The sequence below is a fragment of the Sebastes fasciatus genome, chromosome 21, assembly GCF_043250625.1.
Source record: "Sebastes fasciatus isolate fSebFas1 chromosome 21, fSebFas1.pri, whole genome shotgun sequence".
NCBI classification, from domain to species: Eukaryota; Metazoa; Chordata; class Actinopteri; order Perciformes; family Sebastidae; genus Sebastes; species Sebastes fasciatus.
In genome coordinates, this window is record NC_133815.1 from 6,880,245 (window position 1) to 6,894,232 (window position 13,988).

General features: G+C 42.9%; 1 protein-coding gene across 2 annotated transcripts in view; it reads right to left on the minus strand.

Moving 5' to 3' along the window:
- The window catches only part of gli3 (GLI family zinc finger 3), a 104,585-nt gene that overhangs the window by 20,641 nt on the left and 69,956 nt on the right, over window positions 1-13,988 (minus strand). Inside the window, exons 5-8 of one of the 2 annotated variants that reach the window (XM_074622504.1) lie at window positions 7,895-8,100; window positions 4,612-4,773; window positions 4,265-4,333; window positions 448-649 (exon numbers count right to left, since the gene is read on the minus strand). In XM_074622504.1, coding sequence (XP_074478605.1) covers window positions 448-649; window positions 4,265-4,333; window positions 4,612-4,773; window positions 7,895-8,100 — 639 coding nt within the window. The remainder of the gene's footprint in view (window positions 1-447; window positions 650-4,264; window positions 4,334-4,611; window positions 4,774-7,894; window positions 8,101-13,988) is intronic. The other variant, XM_074622505.1, reaches the window with a different exon arrangement.

Consider the following 13,988-nt stretch of genomic DNA (forward strand, 5'->3'; position numbering starts at 1 on the left):
CAGATATGCCCACTTTATGATAATCACATGCAGTTTGGGGCAAGTCATAGTCAAGTCAGCTCACTGACACACTGACAGCTGTTGTTGCCTGTTGGGCTGCAGTTTGCCATGCTATGATTTGAGCATATCTTTTATGCTAAATGCAGTACCTGTGAGGGTTTCTGGACAATATGTGTCATTGTTTTGTGTCGTTAATTGATTTCCAATAATAAATATATACATACATTTGCATAAAGCAGCATATTTGTCCACTCCCATGTTGATAAGAGTGTTAAATACTTGACAAATCTCCAATTAAGGTACATTTTGAACAGATAAAAAATGTAAAATTAATTTGCGAGTAATCGCGATTGACTAGCTGTGATTAAATATATATCGATTGACAGCCTTAATTAATAATGACCTTTAAGAATATTTCATGCAGGACAATTTTTCAGTCAGCTATACCTGATGGCTCCAGCAGAGAGGTGACCGTAGGAGCCGCTGGTGGAGGAGCTGGAGCGAGAGTTGTTCAGCATGGTGACGAGAGAGTTGGGCGAGTTGCGGATCATCGTCTGCAGGTCGAAGCTGTGCTCAGAGAGCGGCGAGATGGGCAGCGGGCGCTTCCTGCTGGGCCGTGACGGCAGCCTCGGGCTCGAGAAGCGCGAGTCTGCAAGATGAGGAGATCAGAGTGAGGCACTGGAAAAGAACGACTGTGAAAGTGAAAGGTTAAAATGATCTTTAAAAGTGTAAATAAAACCTTATCTGCTCCCTCAGTTGTATGTTTTTCTGCTAAATTCATACAAATAAGTGATTTCTCTTTGACTTCATCCAAACTCTAACCTAATCTAACCCTAACAGATGACATTTTTGTCAATCATCAGACAAAAGGCTCGTCTGAATGAGTGTTCAGCTGTCACTTGATGCACTGCTTGCATTTCAACCATGAGAAAACATGCCTTTTATGTTGGAGAAATGCTCTGACTGTGTATGGTAATATTTAATCAAGTCCAATTTGACTCGTTATTCAAATGCAATCAGTGTTGACTGGAAATACTAAAAAGGGGTTTTGAAAAGGTAAAAGGCGGAAACGGCGCAACCATTCTCTCTGCACATACAATGAGCCACGGGTAGAGATTAAAACATGACTTTTGTTGTCTTTTCACATGGAGATGTCACAAACAACACAGGGAAAAACAGAGGGAGATGGAAGGAGGGGGAAAGAAGCGCTGAGGGGATGTCGCGCTTTGTGCATGAACTGACACAATGACTTTGTGACTCAAGACTTGGAAATAAAACATTTTGAGTTATTTTATAAAGGCAAACAAAACCAGCTTACGCAGCCCCGATAACCCCCCTCCATATTTACGTCCCCCACAATCCATCCATCTCCCAAACGTAAATGCTCCATCTCCCGTTTGACACATCCAACGATTACAGAGCGCTCCATTCACATGGTAATCAGAGTGTGTGGATGTGAATGTGTGTTGTGTGGATGCCTCTGCGGTGGCAGCGGTGGTGTTCTGGCATACGGAGGCCTGAGTTTCGACTACCGCGTGAAGCTGTATGGAGAGCAACGCCCCCTTTACATTGTCATTGTATGGAAAATCTGTCTTTTTTGTATGTCTTAGTGAAGGAGGTGTAGGAGAGGGGGCATACGTATACAAATACAAATCCCTGAGCGCACACAATCGCTAAATACAATGTAGTTTGTCTCCTCGACGTGTCTGATTTTTCACTATTTCTTTCAGCGTGAACCAAATATATATAATCCTGCAAAAAAACATCCTCCTTTATCCTCCTGCTTTGGACAAAATTTGACACACCTGACACTTTTTAAACAAGCCGAATCAACCACAAGTGAGAGACTGCGGAGGAGCAGGGCCAGCGCCCCACCACTGCAAAGCCTCATGGGAGTGGTGTTTATTAATGCACAGCCCAAATGATAAATCGGCCAACCGAGGGAGACGGAGAGAGGAGCGTCCCGGCTCGTAGCAGGACTGTCCCTCTAATTTCCTCTTGATTTATGGACGGGACGGCTGGTTACGCGCCGCGTCATTAATTCTCGTGGCCAGGGAGGGTTCAGACACGCCGGACTGACGGCGTTGGAAATAAAAAACTGGGGTTGAACCCTCGCCGACACACTTTGGGGGCCACCTGAGAGGGACGCGATCACACGGGAGGGCTGAAGTGTGAATAGAAGGCCGGACAGGATTTTTTTTGTGCAACAGAAAACAATATTTCTTGTGACATTGAATATGACAGTAATCCTATTTCTCTACTCTCTAAAGATTATGTGTCTCTTTTTGTTTATGGAAGCGTTTTAGTAAATTTTGCTGAAAAGATGCAATTATTGGCAATCTACTTTTATTACAGCCCAAGAGGTGTAATCAATAACTACAATTAAATGGTTTGTTTGTATCAAAATGTTACTAAAATATTACTATTAATAAGAAAAATCAGTGGACAAAATAGCAAGGAAATTAAAATGAACCAGACTTAACGATCTATGAGAGCTGTGGCACTAATTAGGCAGTAGGAACGTAGACAATAGCCCATTAAAGCACAAATAGGCAGGACAGGCTCATTGTTTCATTAGCACAACTCTCTCTGAAGGTAATTACACTGATGTGAAATAGACTAAAATAGCCGCAGTAACATGGTAGCCCAGATTATCAGCGAAAGCCTCTTGATAGACTCTTCTCTTTGTATGTTTTTTTCTCTGAAATCCAACAAAGCTTTAAAGTGTTAATTTTCCAGGCGTTGGAACACACATTGTTGAAACATGATGAGTTATTACCAGCAATGATCACAGGCGTTTTTTTAAGTGAGGAGCGTCGCATCTCCACTTAAATTTGGCCCTAATTGTTTTGTTTCAGTCTATTAATCTTAAAAAGTGACACAGAAGAAAGGATTTCTCCAGTGATGAATGGCGGGACATTCCAATTCCCACTTAATAGCAATTAATTTTCTGATACCCGCACAAGTTTGGCTAGTTTTAATTAGTTTGTTCTGAGGAATGGGGAGAACTTCACCCCGGATTTCCATGAAAGCGGCGTCTGCCTGACTAAATACATTCTCATCAAAGGGAGCGGGGTGAGGCTGTCTGACCTTTCCGAGATTCACTGTGCGTTTAATTTCCTATTTACACTTTAAAATAACTCATTAGCATAAGTCCTCTGCACACAGTCCTGAGCCCAACACATTAAGACAATAGCTCATTTAAATCGTGTCAAAGTAAAGTTGCAGGTCCCTCCTCGCCGTGGTTGAGCTGATCTATATATAGCGCAAGAGAGGTGCGTTTTAGAAGGTGAATTCCCACCGGGGCCACCCATGCTATAATGTGCAGGTAATACTTAAAGGTGTATACCCAGTAGGCATGGATTTGGTGGGTGTCTTCTCACCTGGTTTGTATATGTCTAGGTTACCTAAAACTGTTGTTTAACCCATTTGTGCCAGCAAATGGAAATGTTCTCTGCTCCTGAACACAAATGTGAAAACATTTTCAAAATTGGTCAAACCGTTTGGCTGAAAAGTGAGTTTTTCTTGTCATATTACATCTAGTCTTTGGGTGCATGGGACTATTCTTTTTGCAAAAGACTCCATTATGTTTTGGGAGAAAACAGTAGTCCCATGTGCCCAAATTCTAGATATAGTATGATAAGAAAATGTCTGTATCTCAGAAACTACAAGGAGCACAATGAAGTATTTGGTATCTATGAAGTCATAACAAGTTGAATATCAGAGATATGCACAAATATGCAGTTTAAAAAGATAGATTTTATATGGAAAACATTTATTAAACACAATGTTAGAGTTTTTCCTCAAAAATCCTGATTTGACTATCAACAAAAAAAAAGATTTTTCATGTGATATAAAAATGTCAAAGTTGTACTGTTAGATACTTGACCAAAGTATGTCATTACCAAATTTCAAGAATTTCAAATAAGGCATTTTTCCTTATCATGCTAAATGTAGTCTTTGGGCACAAATGTGTCATTTCAAAAACTACATTTCAGTGTGTAGTTAGGATATGCTACGTATTGAAATGCTGTTGAATTTAGTCTGGTTTAAACCTAGACGCCTAGAAATTGGTTGATCTGCAATAGGAGAAAGAATTCACCAAATGTAGATCGTTGCCATCCACTAAAAAAATCACAAATCTAAATTTAGTGGTCTTGAATTTTTTGGGAAAAAACTTCTGCTAAATAAACCATTTACCATTTTTAACATCAATCAAAATATGTATCATCACAAAGCTGAAAACAGGGCTGTGTTTTATTACCGTAGCACATGAAGAGTTGACAATTTGGAGATGCGTGGTTTTCAAGGCACAGCGACGATTTGCTGGCCACTATAAATACACAAAATGGATGATATTATTCTATTCATCCAACTTGGCAGGAGTTGTGAAAGAACTGATGTATTAACTTGAACTTGAGGTTAAGTTCAGAAATCTCCCATGGTCTGTAAATCCACACACAAACTGCTGAGTCAGGACCAGTTGGACCTCATGTCATAATACTGTGTATGTGGTGGTCCTGGGTCAGCACTCTTGAGACACTTAAAATTGGGCTCATGTGAGTGTCATAAACTATCCATGAGTCATGTGTGAGATCAGCGCAGACTTACTTTCCATTGCCTGCAGGTATTCCATGTGCAAGGCGCTGGCGCTGCTGGCACCGGCCGTGGACGCCACAGAGGGGAGCAGGTCGGTCGCGTAAGGGCTGCGGTGGCCTGCCAGCAGAGCCATCTGGTGGTAGTACTCGGCCGTGGTCAGACCTGTGTGAGGGGCTGAAGCAGGAGAACAATGGGGTCAGCAAAGAGGAAACGAGGTAACCAAAAAGTGAAGGAGAGAAAGAACAAGAGGAAGAAAAACAAAGGAGAGCACCTGCGCTGCATTACAAACCTGCGTTCATTTACATTAGATGATAATCAGCTCAGCAGAACAGTAATGAGCACATTAGCAACAGCATCAAGTTAAGCAAAACAGCTGCACAGGGAGCTTCACCTGAAGTGGAGAGCCTCGCTGGGGATTAGCGGATGCTTGCTCAGAGATTACAGTGAGTGTGCATTAGTGTTTGATTGATGCACTCATGCCGAGCACAGCATAACTGATCGTCTTACAATACCATTCTTTAACAGCCTTCTTCTTACTGTTCCTTGATCACTTTGGAAGGAGAGCGTGTGTATATGTGTGTGTGGTAAGAGTACGTGGGCTGACACATCTTTTGCCAGAGATGGTGCTTGTGTGTTGTACACATCAGGGCTGCAGTGTGCAGATATGCAACCTGCTCCTCGACTGTGCTCCTTTAAACTCTATAGGAAAACAAAAGGCCTAAATCTGCCCGGATGCGTCTGCACGCATAAAGATGCAGCAGATTCTGCTTCACTTTCTCTCTGTTTCTCCAAAATGCCTCTCTTTTCCAAGTCATTCCCTTAGTTATAGTAAGTCCTTGAACCGTAGCCTAAAAATAAACATCTGGTGGTGGGCTTCCTTATGCAAATACTCTAAGAAAGAGAGAGGGAAAAGACTAACACTGTGGTTTTGGATGCAAATATAGAATCGGTTCAGACCCACAGAGTGCTGCAGCTCATTTTCCCCTCAACTGAAGAAATAAAGAGAAAATAAATAAAGAAACGCTGTATGAGGAGATTTCCTCTTAAGGCTGGTCTGTATGCCTGCAATATGCATCCATGATTGGTTGAATGGATGTAAGAAAAAAATCTAAATTAATTCGATCTGGGTATTATGTCTTCAGTGGAAGGGGGGAGTTTCTTAATTGTCTGTGCTGTTCCGCCTCAGCTTTGCTTTTGCATTCAACCATAATATGGCCCATTCAGGATCCAACACGCAGAGAAAAGGGCTTTGCAGAATTTCTAAATCAGAAATGTTGGCATCTGAGATCGATCCTGGGGGCAAAACGGAGGGGAGTGGGGGCAGGCTGTCAGTGTGGCACTCGGGCAGAGATGTGCCTCAGGACTTGGTGAGCCACCGGGTGCTCCTTCAGCATTACAATAGGATCAGGGGCGAGCTTACCTCTGAACCCCATCGCACACAGAAAAGAGGGAAATATTGTGTGAGGGAGGAGCAAAAAAAAAAAGCAAATGTGTGGCAGCAAGAGGGTGGCACTAAATCCCACCCACTTTAAATCTCCATTAGATTCTGTTAATTAATTCATCATTATTCAAATGTGCATTTTGGTAGAAAAAAAAATAGCATAGTGAAGAAGGAGGCTCCCTGTAAGCGTGGTGATATACTAACAACACAAAAGCTGATGGGTTAATTAATCACTGGGTTGATTAAAGGAGTAATTAGGTGCCTCATTCACAATTCACAGCATCATGAGCTGAAAGGGGATCATGTGGTAGGTTGGAGGAACTATTTTGATTTAAAGCAAGCTGAGACTGGAGCGCGCATTATGTTGCGGTAATGGAAAATTGGAGGGTAGAGAGTTTGAGCTGGAGTATCTACTTCCTGTTGGAGAGCAGGAGAGGGGTTGAGTGAGACTCTTGGTCCTCACTTAGACGCAGCTTTTAACAGACCTGGATGAGATGAAGTCGAGTGTGGCGGTGTAGAGGAAATACCCTCGCTATCAGAAATACACTTCAACACAAGGCGGGGAGCTAAAGTGCTGCTGAAGAGCCAAAAGGTCGCTGGCCGACGACACGAGGGCCGTAGCAGGTCATCATTTCAAGACCTTTAAGGTGAATGTACATATTTAATAATAAGCTTAACTTTTATGGCAATTTGCAGCAGTTTGCTGTACAGCTTTGTTTTGCATAATTAAAAAAACAAAAAACAGAAAATACTATAATGGGATTGCAATTTTTTTTTCAATCTTGATTATTCTGTAATTTATTTTTGCAATTAATTACTTATAATAATAATAATAATAACATCAGATTTATATAGCGGTTTTCAAAGTTCCCAAAGACGCTTTAAATATTGTAGGATAAAATAAAGAATTAAAAAACAAGCAGTAAACTCTGGTCTACTTAATTATCTAGTCTATAAAATGTATAAGAAATAGGAAACTCTGAAGTCTTAGTGTGATGTCTTAAAATTGCTCTTTTTTTCTCATTTAAAGAATAGAAAGCTAAAAAAAAGAAAAAACAAGGACAAGTAAATCCTCACATTTGAAAAGCTGGAAACAGCAAGTATATGGATTTTTTTCTTAATATATGACTTAATTATTTCCTCTCATTTCAGCCCTACTAATTACTAAAATCACATCATCAACACTAAGTTACTAACAGATATATTCCTTTTTTTATAATTTATTTTTTAATTGTTATTTTGTATTATTTTTTATATATTTAAATGCCTCTGGTGTCCACTTTAATTGATTTCCCAGTCCGAATCCATCCTGAGATCTCAGGAAACAAACGCTCCCAGTAGGACACCATAACATAACGCCCCCCCCTCCAACCCTGAACTTGAATCCAACCCTCCCTCGGCGCGAGCGTTGTAACTGTACGTGACCCTGCCGCTCACTGATGCATCCTCCAGAGGTCTTTGACATGACTCACAGATCAAAAGGATTAGCCTCCCTCCAACCTGCACCCCCCACCCACACACACTCATAATACTCCCATCCACCTCCTCCCTCGCTCAGATTGCATCTCGCCAACCCCTGGGTCTTAATAGAGATGGATCTAGTTGCCTCTCACCTGACCTCTTCTGATCTCAAACAGGAATTAAACCGATACAGAGAATTCCCGCTAATAGCAATCGAACCTCACTAATCAATTTCAACAATCATTTTTAAGGGGCTTTGTCGCCCATTTCTGCTCCGCTGGGGTTGCGTGCAGATGTGCGTGCCGAGTGTGCATCTGTGCCGCGTATGTGTGTGTGTGTGTGTGTGTGTATGGATCATGCTTTGTGCGTCGGTGTATGTTTCACTTTATTCACCATCTGCAGGGCTGAGGCCCCGGGTGGCTGACAGAACGGAGATGGAGGGGCTGCTGTGGAGCGAGCGGATGTAGTCCATGTATGGGTTGATGTAGGGGTGCGGAGGGTGAAAGGGCGACTCCGCCCCCACGGAGGGGTTCCGTTGGGGCGAGATCCGGATGAGGGAGATGTCGGAGAAAGCCGGACTGCCCGCCAGCCCGGGAGGCCTGCAGAGACAGAGAGAGGAAATATAGAAAGAACATGAATATTTGAAATGTGCTACAACCTCAAAAATACAACTTACAGCATTCAAACACATTTACTGAGGAACATTTTGCAGTTTATGTTACATTACTCCAATTATAAATTAGCCAAGATACACCCTGATGTCGCCCCAAAATGTCGTACTGTAGATGTCAGTATTCCCCAGTTTCCCTGCGTCACATGTTTTGGTCATGTCAGTCTTTATCCAGTTTTTGGACTTCTGTTTTCAATTATCTTTCAGCAATAGTTGGTGAAACAGTAACTCCTAACCCTAACCCTGTAATTTTAGCTGTTTTGGTTTCGGTTTACTATTATTTTTGGATATATTTCCTTGTAATTCCACTTTTGTATTCTCGTTGTCAACCCTGATGATGGTCACTTGCTCCTGAGGGCGGGGTGGAAGGGGGTTAAACTCATGTCATGTCTATTTAAGTATTCAGATTTCTGTTTTCTTGTGACGGAAAACGTATAAATAAAGAGACTAATTAAGTCACCACATGTGGAATAATAAGATATTTTTATTACATCACCAACATTATGTAAACAACACATCAATAATCCAGTTGATTTCAACATCTTGCTCATTTCATCAGGCCCTAACATGCTCTCACCAGCCAGATTTTCGTGCCGTGGGTGGACTGGCAGTGGCGAGGCCAGACAAATGGACTGTGACACTATCTCTCTGCCTCCATCTGCAAGGCAGAGAGGAGAGCGCTGCATTCCAACTGCTCCCTATGCAGACATTTCCTCAGATCAAAGGCAGCTTTCACCACTGTGTCTTAATCAGAGGGAAACGTTAGACCGAGCTCACCGCCGGCCAGCGCCAGACAAGCAACGCTACACCACTTTACTCAGATGGCTTCGAACTTGGCTTTGAGCAGACACCGTGTACAGAATCGCACATGACGGATACGATGTTGTACAAAATCCATCAGAGAGTCTCGCACAAGATGCACTATCAGGCTATTCTTTTTTTTTTTTCTTTATCAAAAACCGTTACTGTCTCTACGGTATGAGATGTGAAAAGTTGAGAACAATCAAGAAAACTTCTTAGGAGCCAAGTTTGAGATGAACTAATTTGTCTCCCTTTTTATAATTGGCTAGGAGGGCAAGGAAACTTCATAATGATGGCCTTCACCACAAAGGCCTTCCCCTGAGGATGTGGAGAAATCCACATATCAGCCAGACATTAACAGGCTCAGAGATTAGACTGAATTAGCCCCTCCACTTCTCTGTGGCTCCCCAGTGGACCAGTCTACTGTGACAAAAGACCCCAGGAGGAGGAGAGGATGAGCGAAGCGGAGGGAGGGAAAAAGTGGGGGTTTAAGAAGGAGGTGAGGAAAAGGGTGGGAAAAGACGGGAGAAAAGGGGAAGAAAGAGTGAGAGACCTGGCCAAGAGTTTGTCTCACAGTGACCTTGAGCAAGGCCAGGGGAGCGGAACAGCCCAATTACGACCTCCGCCCCGTCCCCTGATCCCCCACCGGCCCCTCCGTCCCTCCACATCACAGCCCCCCTAATGAAAGAGCTCAGGCCAGGGCAAATAATGAGCACTGAGGAGCGGAAACAACACACACACACAGACATACAGTACGTGTACACAGGCATTCACACATACAAACTTTGTCTTTCTGTAATGAGCCCAAAGGGGCTATGGGACGATTCCTTAAAGGCTTCAAGTGTGTGACAACACGTCTCAGTGATGCTGAAGCAGGGGTACGTGAAAAAGACACTCTCAGGAGGGGACGTTAAAGTGTGCAAAGGTGACAGATTAAGGGATCGCATCTGACACTGCAACACAATGGTCATGGATTCTTTTTATTCACCTCCATTTGACTGATGTGTTTCTGCACTTTGCTTCTTAAAAGATATTGTTTTAGTTCCTCCACACCAAGCGTAGCGAGTCACGCTGAGGGCAACCGCACACCTCAAAACAGGTGTGTTTACGATAAGCAAGTCATGTGCCCACACGCCGCCATTACATGCCTCATTTACACAGATCAGCAACACAGCTGCGGAGTGACGCTCGCTTTGAAGTCACATGGTTGACCATGCATCACACACACGTACTGTACACACATGAGCGCATGCAGCTGAGGGAAAACACACAAAACATGCTTTGTCACTGAAGAAAAATGGAAACGTTTTAATCTATGGCTGTCAAAGTTAACGCGATGATAACGCGATGATAACGCGATGATAACGCGATGATAACGCGATGATAATGCGATGATAACGCATTAACTTGCGTTTTTTATATTGTAGCGGTCTCAGTTTTAAAGCCAGAGTGAAGATCCTAATGAATCAATTGGTACCACACATGTCATACTAGTTTGTCGAGAAGGAGGCTAAACAACGCTCCAAACTTGCACTAAATGTTGGCGAGGACAAACTGGCACGGCCGTTTTCAAATGGGTCCCTTGACCTCTGACCTCAAGATATGTGAATGAAAATGGGTTCTATGGGTACCCACGAGTCTCCCCTTGACAGACATGCCCACTTTATGATAATCACATGCAGTTTGGGACAAGTCATAGTCAAGTCAGCACACTGACACACTGACAGCTGTTGTTGCCTGTTGGGCTGCAGTTTGCTATGTTATGATTTGAGCATATTGTTTTATGCTAAATGCAGTACCTGTGAGGGTTTCTGGACAATATTTGTCATTGTTTGGTATTGTTAATTGATTTCCAATAATAAATATATACATACATTTGCATAAAGGCGCATATTTGCCCACTTAAATACATGAAAAATCTCTATTTCAAGTACATTTTGAGCTGATTAAAAATGTGTGATTAATTTGCGATTAATCGTGATTAAATATTTTAAGCGATTGACGGCCCTATTTGAATCACACCCTGCACTTGACATTTTTATACACAAGTCAGTGGAATACATTTAAAACTGTGAAATTCCCAAATGTACAAGAGTCCATTTAATGGAAAAGTACATGGGACAAATATGTCTGTGTCCCTGAAAATGGCTGCATATGACGTTTGAGACATTTTCAATGTAGAAACAAGACCCCAGAAGGGAAAGGTAGAAAGATTTCAAGACTCTTTTTTTTCCTCGTCTGGCCCTCTGCATGCCGGTTTGAGGAGAGCCAGACACCCACTCCGGCTGCCATGACACTGATTAACCCTGTCATGCGTTGGCTGCATCTCCATACACTGACCCTGGCTAAATGCCTCTGCTTGGCTTGTTTTTCCAATTAACTTAGGCGCATAAGAGCAGAGCCCCACTGGGAAAAAAACAAAAGAAAGGAGAGCACACGTGTTGATTGGTAGGAAGACAGTCGCATGGTGGAGGACGGAGATTTCAGCCTGTTGAAAGGTGAAAAGGGAAAGGAAGGTGTGGAGAGAGGATATGAGGGAGGGTTTGCCGAGAGGGAGGGAAGACAGTTAGAGCGGGAACAGTAGTCGGGAGGAGGAGGAGGAGGAGGGCGTGTGAAGATATGGAGTATGAATTGGGAGGGAAGGGCGGACAGAAGACTTAGGAGAAAGGGGGAGCTGGAGAAGGAGGAGAGACAGAGGACTCCAGGGGTGCAGAGCCAGGTGTGAGGGGATTTGAGGAGGACAGGAGAGAGACGGATGGTCCGGAGGAGTGCGCTGTGTTTCTCTGCACTAAAAAGCAAGGAGAGTGTCCGATCCTCCGCGCTCAGCTGCTCTCTGCAGGCCCGTGATCGTCTTAGCATCTGCCAGTATGCATTAATCAACATGACGAAAGGAAGTAATCTGACAACGTGCAGTGTGTGTGTGCAGGAATGTTCGCCCATGTGTGTGTGCTCAGAGAAGTGGCGTCTTAGTTACACCTGATTTAAGATTTACATCAAAGCCGTACCGCGGGCTTCTCCGCCTCGCCAGAGAGAAAAAACTTTTTCCTTCACTCCTCTACTTCCCTTCATAGGTTTATAATTCCTATTAACCCTCCAAGTAGACATCCTGCGAACAGGGCACAAGGAAAGACTGAGCTCCCGACATGTGGAAGCCATTTCCTTTCACGTGGCCTCGCTTAAACCAGCCAGCGCCTCTTTAAGACATCTCATGTTTACACGGGGCGGTCTGTGGATTTTAAACTGTCGTCTTGTTTCGCCGGATGAACACTCACTTGCCAAGTGTAAATATGCCCCCAAAAGATTTTGAGGTTGCACAGAGGGGTGTTCATGTAAACAGGCCTTGAATCTTTGTTTGGAACAAGGTTATATCAACACTAATAATTGTTTTGGGTGAAAGCAGCAGTAGAAACACACAGTTGCGGCGAAGGTTGATGACTTCACTTAGCACAGAAGGTATCATTGTGGTGCGGCAGTGAGACCTGGTGGTATTGACACAGCGGTCTGCTAAAACAGGAACCGTGCTTTGCAAAATACTTTTAGCTCGGGCATGAAATCGTTTTGCATGAAATGAAATGTGTGCTTCACAGAAAGGGTACAGGAAATTGGGGAGTCTAAATCCAATAATCCAGCAACTGTGAATGTTCATGGACCATCTTTTTTTTTTTCATCCACAGCTGCTGGAGCGGTCCAAGAAGGAGATCTGAGAAAGGAAAAGCTTGAGAAGTCACAATACTAACCAAAGTGCACCTTGAGAAATCGGCATTAAAGAGCGCCAAGACAACGGAGAGTGAAAGACAATGGAAATACTTCCGACATCTTTATCTTCAACTTTGTAAAAGGAAGCAATTGAAAGGCGAAATTAGGTTTTAACATTGCCACCTGCGTAACATAGAGGTCATTAATCACTTTGACTTGATCTCATGTGTTTACAATAACCAGGTATATACAGTATATACTGTATATAAAATATGTCGAGAGCACCATTACTCCATGTTTACAGTCAACTACTTCACTGAGGGAGCTAATGACACTATATTGTTGCTATAGATGCTACTAAACGCTTTAACCGCTGCTTTTTATGTTGGTGAATTACACATTCAAGTTACCTTAATTAGATGCAGGTGATGTTTTGCAGTTTTCAACATTGGCTATATATGGAAAATTATGAGAATGCATCTAACATGATAGCCTATCTTCAGCTTATTTAGCCAACTTAATATCTCGCGAACAAAAATGCAAGTGGCTGCCTTGGCTGGGGTGTGTTGTCATGGTCCTAGAAAGTCCTCTCCTCTTGTGTCTTTGTTTGCCTTTGTTTGTTTCCCACCTGATTTGATTGTCTGCCCCGGCGTTATGAGTTTCACCTGTTCCTCATCAGCCCTGTTGTCACTCGTTATCTCCCTCCTTTCCTGAGTTTCTGTGTTGTCCCTTGTCTTTTGTCAGTTCATCTTTGTTGTCACAGAGAGTTTAGTTTACCTGAAATCTGCCTGATGTTCCTGCCTGCTTTTGGGACTGTCGGACTCTAAGCTTTTTGTTAATTAAAGTATCTTCGTTGTGTCAACCTGTCTCTGAGTCTGCATTGGGGTCCTTCCTGCCTGTGCTGCTCCCTGGCTACACTACAACATGTGTTGCTTTAGATACGAAATGCAATCCAAGAAGTCCAGTTTGAGAAACAGATTAAGAGAGTTTAAAGGTTTTTTAAATGCCAAAACACCTCAAAGCAGTTTAAGATATTGCGAGGAGGGATTTTTACATCACGGCAGAAGTTATTTCATCTTCCAATATGACAATCTTGTGGTAAACAATAGAAATACAGCATAGGTTTCAAAGGTCCCTTTGATCTGATTGTTATCTCTGCCACTACTCTGAATGGGATCCTCCATTCTATACATGTATTGGTGGTAACCACATTCACAAATGCAAATAATAGCACCTTTTTATTCGAGGTAAATTAAGTCCTTGGTTGACAAAACCATGCGATTGCAGCCAGGTTGCACTATATCACAAGGTGATGATTTT